This window comes from Sphaerodactylus townsendi, linkage group LG10 (genome assembly GCF_021028975.2).
Source record: "Sphaerodactylus townsendi isolate TG3544 linkage group LG10, MPM_Stown_v2.3, whole genome shotgun sequence".
NCBI lineage: Eukaryota > Metazoa > Chordata > Lepidosauria > Squamata > Sphaerodactylidae > Sphaerodactylus > Sphaerodactylus townsendi.
In genome coordinates this window covers 35,675,881-35,681,880 of record NC_059434.1, presented here as the reverse complement: position 1 = coordinate 35,681,880, position 6,000 = coordinate 35,675,881, and the positions used below count along the sequence as shown (strand labels likewise).

At 43.6% G+C, this 6,000-nt stretch overlaps 1 protein-coding gene across 5 annotated transcripts in view; it reads left to right on the top strand.

Annotated features, from left to right (window-relative positions):
• Nucleotides 1-655: 655 nt before the first annotated feature.
• The window catches only part of WDR17 (WD repeat domain 17), a 59,616-nt gene continuing 54,271 nt past the window's right edge, over nt 656-6,000 (top strand). For 3 of the 5 annotated variants that reach the window (XM_048509511.1, XM_048509510.1, XM_048509512.1), the window contains exon 1: nt 656-817. Coding sequence is in view for 1 of the 5 variants with exons in the window: in XM_048509513.1 (XP_048365470.1) it covers nt 3,991-4,056 (66 nt within the window). In the remaining 4 variants the exon portion in view is untranslated. Of the gene's footprint in view, nt 864-3,990; nt 4,057-6,000 lie in introns of those variants that run through there. The other 2 variants (XM_048509509.1, XM_048509513.1) reach the window with 2 other exon arrangements.

Here is a 6,000-nt window from a genome sequence, read left to right as displayed (position 1 = left end):
CAGATAGCTGCTAAGCAAGATTAGCCCTGGTGAATATTTGGAAAAACGATCTCCAGGGATTAACAGGCGTGTAATAAGCTTCTCTAGAGTTTTAGTATTGAGTGATATTGAAATTTTAATTACCGGTATGTTGGAAACTGCCCTGAACTTGACTTGGTCAGGAAAAGGAAGGTTAGATATTGAAATAAATAATATAAATTATATGCACGCACTTAGGAGCAGAGTTACAAACACGTGCCAAAATCAAGTTCAGCTTTATCTTAGAGACCAAGATTTTTGAGGAATAAACTGGTGGATTCCTTTTTTTAGTACTGACTGCAGCATTGTCAATTGTCATTTATTTGTTCCATGTGACTTTCCCCCACCCATCAAGCCAAGGCAACTGATCCTGGTGTCTCTCTGATCCCTCGGAAAAGAAGGAAAATCCCTCCAACTCAGTATTAATATCTGTAGTTTGTAATATCTGAGTCTGTAACATCAATAAAATCAGAGCTGATTCTGCAGCATGTCGCTTGACGCCTTCACAGCTTTGCCCGTGCTCTGCACCCCCTCCATTGCCTCGGCAACCCACCCTTCGCCGTCCCCCTCCCCTGACGTGTTGCGGAGTGACATCACCAGGGCTGGGTTTTCCTTTCCCACCTCCCCCTGAACGACTAGCGAGAAGCGCGAGCCCGCGAGGCGGAGGCAGGCCCAGGTGGTTGCCTAGGAGACGGGTTAGGTCTCGGTGGCGGCGGCTGCTACTCCTCCGCCTCACTTGAAGCCCGTCAGCGTGCGTGGGGAGTCCGGTGGGTGAACGCCAGCGCCGCATTACGGGCAGGTAGGGAGCAGCTTGGGAGAAGCAAGCAGACCCTCCCGAAGCTGGGGTAAGCTTGCGCGGTTGTAGGAAGAGGAAAAGTAGCCCCTTCTCTAAAAGCAGCTGCAGGGTCACAGACAGGATTCACGTGGAAATGGAGAGGAGGGCAAAGTGTCTCCTCTTCCCTCTTCTGGATAGAAACGTGTTGGAGGTTGTCAATGCTGTTCTTATCCACCACAGTCTCACACACTTGGGGGGTATAATCAAAAGGGTAAGAAAAGAAGAGGTTGTTGTTTCCATCACACATTCCTTTTAATCCCTTCCACTCTGGGCTTTAATCCTGATTTAACCTGGGGCCGGTGGCTACAAGATTCTCTCATCTTTGCATTCATCTGTTGCTCTCAAATGCTCTTTTTACTTATGGAGAAAGGATATAGCAGGGTTTGAGGTAAGCATTTAAAACAACACATATGCCATGATCCAACAAAGTGGGTGTTTCAAATGCCTTTTTGTACCTTTTAGCTTGCAAGGTAATGATTTTGTGATTGAGGGTATGTACTCATAAATAATACAAATACTAAATGCACCTTATAAATAACATGCATTTAGCACAAATAAATATTGAGCAGCAGAACAGAGGATTAAGCTGTGGGGCGTGCTCTTTCAGTGGGGTCTTGCTTGAAATAATGTGCCATACTTAGAGAAAGGATATTTCCTGTAGTACACTGGTTTGAGGAAAAATGGCTAGCCATTTGACTCTGCTGCCTTAGAAAGGGGCCACATAGCAATGTAACACCCCATGCTACGCAACTTTCAATAATGGAAGCACTTCAGAGCTTTAGTTCCAACACTACAATAAGATAAGCACTTTAATAAATCAAATTACGTTGCACTAAGGCTAAAAGTAAACCATTTATCGGATCAAAAGGCCATTGAAGGTAGGGTAAAGCAACAGCTTTTACCCCTGTTACGCAATGATGCCGGAAGTCACTGTGAAGACAGATGTCTATGGAATTAAATTGTCTAAAACAAACAAATATTGCGTGTCTCTCCAATCACCATATTTTGACATACTACAAAAGTTTTGGTAGTTAGCATGGTAGCACCATAAACTATGATGCATTGGGCCCCTTCAGGAAACGCACTGCTGTAAGGAATAATGCTTTTGTGCATTATCAATTGATTTAATGGGACGTTAATTCTACCAAGTAGTATGAACTTACAAAGAGACCAGAAAAACATATTCAGAAGTGAAACCACCACACTGAATTAACTCTAAGGAGTAAGGACCTGGAATTTGTAACTTAACAATCCTTTGCGTGTATACTTTGTTACACGTGCTCAGCTCAGGGATCAGGGACATACATCACACAGTGTTTCCCTTTTACCCACTCTCATCATGAGCTGTTGTGAACACTTTTTTCCACACAGCGAAAAAATGTAGTCCCTTTAATTTGAATCCACATTCTCATCCTTAGATTTGAACCTGCCTCCTGGCCCCCTTCACCTCATGGCCCAGAGCCTCTTCCTTCCTTGAAAGTTGTCTCTGCTCCTCCCTTGAGAAAACCACTACAAGTAAGTGGTACGGGCACCCAATGTCATTGACAGCTTCCTCTCCTTGCAGTACTTCTTCCCAGTAGGCCCTGCTTTTTTATCAGGTTGCAGCTTGGGGAAGATGATGCAACATTGCCTGCTGCAGCTCCATCCTGCCGAGGCTGTTTTTTAAAATTCAGCTGGGATTATGGCATGACAGGGCTTATGAATGGCTTTTGTAGCCCTCTTTCCCCACAATTAAAGAATATAAGTTAACAGGTTAAGAAGTAGCGTATTGTCTAGCACTTGTGCAGTGTACCTTCTTTCTATTTGCCAAGAAGAAGAGGGATAACAGATATTCTGCTTTCTTTTGCCATTATAGAAATAATTCATGAGTTATACTGAGATAACTTTGTTGTTTATTTGGTGAAGCAGCTAATAGTTCGCAACTGTAGTTGTAGAGAAGTGTTTGGGTGTGTGCTGCACAACAACTATATGGCACCTATGATTAGGCAAAGGCTATCAAAATAGTTGGAGATTAACAGTGCAATCTGGGGAGGGGGCAATCTGGGGAGATGGTACAATTTTATGCCAGTGGATTTGCCCTCCCCAGGGCAGGGGGGCAGATCTATTAGCACTGGGCTCCTGCAGGGCCTGGGACAGCTGGTTGAAGCGCCCAGTTCTCAGTCGGTGCCCCCATGCTGAGCTTAGCCAGCATGGCAGAGGTGTTCTCGGGGGTGGAGCCAACCTTAGTCAGCCTCCACCACCCATCTAGCCCCCTTACACCAGCAGACCCAGGCTTGGAGATATGCCATGTTTTCCACAGTGTATCTCTGTTTTCCCCTATGGAGAATTCTTAGGTAGGGAAAGCTCTTTGGAGGGAGTGGGGTAGTGCTGGAGCAGCACTGTCCCTGCCTGCCAGCCCAGTCTGGATTGGGCTGCCCCTGTTGAATGAGATATTCAAGTGGGTAGCATTACTGGTTGGAAGCGGCAGAAAAAAAGTTTGAGTTTGGTGGCATCTTTAACATCAACCAAGTTTTATTCTTGGAATAAGCAAGCTGTTGTGTGCATACACACTTCAGATAAATTGAAACAGAAGTCGCCAGCCATTGCATTCAGTAGTGGGTGGGAAGGGTTTTGCCATAAGACTAATTTGTTGCATCAAGCTCTCAGGTTGATCCTTTCATGTTTCCTTAGAAATTAAGTCCACTGGGACTTATTCCTAGTGGACCACCCCTCCATTAGTATTTCTGCAGCAATCATATGTTATTGGGAATAAATCCCAGTGGACTCGGAGGGATGGACTGAGGTTTGGGATCAGGCTTCAAATGATGCCTAATATTACTTGAAACAGTAATTAAATAATCTTAAAGATGTCTGTAATCTAGCAATGCTTTTGTTTGCTCATACTTTCTTGATTCCAGGTTTGTTTGTTTATAGTTTGAATTGTATAGCTAGATCTCATTTGCATTCTTATATTTTTTAAAAAGTGAAATATTACTGGCCTTGTTATTAGGAGCAGTTTGTTTCACAAAGCATGAGACTCGTCTCTGTGTCACTTATTTAGCCCTTGTAAATTTTCACACAGATTCCATATTGCCTTAGCAGTATGCAGGTGCTGAGTTACCAGTTCACTTCTTTAAATTTAATTTTTGTAACATTTTATGGCTTGGATGAACTTCATTTCTTACTGGTTTGATGAGGATGATTGGTATGAAGGACATCAAAGAGTAAGATCCGTTTTTTCCCCCTTATTAAATAACTGCAGTATGTTTTATATTGCTGCATCTTGTTTGGCTATTCGTTGTGTGTTTCTGGTAGCATCCCTGTGTTGTAGTCAATAGATCAGAAATAGCTATTTGAATTAATCATACAGTACAATGTTTTGTAATTATAATACAATCTGCAGAGCTAAGATCAAGCTGTCATCTGGCAAACTGAAAATTGCATTGTGGTTATATGTTTAAATACAATATCTAATAAAAGATGTTTTGAAAGAACTGGTGGAAATTAATTCAGTAGTTATGAAGAACAGTGAAATGATTAAGAGACTACAGTTAAATATAAATATTAAACTGAGTAGAAGGCAATAACAGAGAATTCCACAGAATTTTAGAAGATCAGTCTAGGTTTTAGCATTATGCAGCAATAAACTAAGTTGCTATATTGATCTTTGTAAAATGTTTAAAAAAATCAAAAAATATTTCACAATTCTATGTTTCAGGAAATTGAGAAAGTATTGCATCTTTTTGTTGGTATAATATAAGAGAATGGCAGTCTGATTTTTTAAAAAATGTTTAGTGTGTGTGCGTGGGGGGAGGGGGTTGCTGATATATCCCATAGAATAGCTCCCAGTGTATAAGGTACGGTAACTCTTCAGACATCCTTCGGTTTATACTGGTGTGGCCTGTCTCTTGCATTAGTGCATTTCCCCCTCGTTAGCACAGGAAAATAAAAAGATCTGGGCAATATTGTAGGAAATGTTTAGAAAACTGGAAATAATTCAGGAGAAGACTAGAAGGATTATGCAAAGGTGTGAAGGACAGCACTACAGGCATATTACTGAGTACAAAATAGAGAAAAGAAAACAAAGAAAAATGTGTTCACAACTTAAAAATACTAGACGGGACAAATAAAAATGAGTGAAAATAGAGCAAATGCATGTATACAGACCGTAACTCACCTATGGTCATTGCTGACAGCCAGCAGTACATGCGCAGCTGGAGATTTATTTTTATTTTATTTATTTATTTATTTATTTATTTCCGATTTATTATACCGCCCCATCCCCGTAGGGCTCTGGGCGGTGTACAATACAATGCACATATACAGATAAAAATGCACGTATACAAGTAAAATAACTAAAACCATTAAAAGCAGCAGTAAAATAAAAACTAGTAGAAAGATTAAAACTAACACGCAATGGCGTCCGACAGATCCATTTCCAAACCCTCTTTCAGGGGGAAGATCAGCAAACCCCAGATGGCAAAGGCACTGATGTAAAGGCCATGGGGCACCATCAACGGCGGGATCCCCCAAAGGCCTGGCGGAGCAACCCCGTCTTACAGGCCCTGCGGAATTCAGTAAGGTCCCGCGAGGGCCCGGACAGCTGGTGGGAGAGTGTTCCACCAGGCTGGGGCCAGAGCTGTAAAAGCCCTGGCCCGTGTGGGAGGCCAGCTGTATCATCGAGGGGCCAGGGACCACCAGTAGATTGGCCTCCGCAGAGCGAAGAGGCCATATAGGGACAGGTGGGGCGATGCGGTCCCGGCGATACGAAGGTCCCAGGCCGCGTAAGACCTTAAAGGTCAGCACCAACACCTTGAGGATGATTCGGAACTCTACTGGGAGCCAATGCAGCTGGTGCAGCACAGGCTGGATTTGATCCCAGGTGGCTTTGCCTGTAAGCAGAGGCGCAGCTGCATTTTGGACCAGTTTTAACCTCCGAATCAGACGCAAGGGGAGGCCCGCTGTGAGCGAAGCTACAATAGTCTAGTCTGGAGATGACCGTATGGATCACTGTGGCCAGATCGGGTCTGGGAGAGAAAGGGGGCCAGCCGCCGGGCCTGGCGAAGGTGGAAGAAAGCAACCCGGGTTATATGGGCCACCTGGATCTCCATTGATAGAGACGAATCCAGGTGGACCCCAGGTTGCGTACGGAGGGGGTCGGTGCCAAT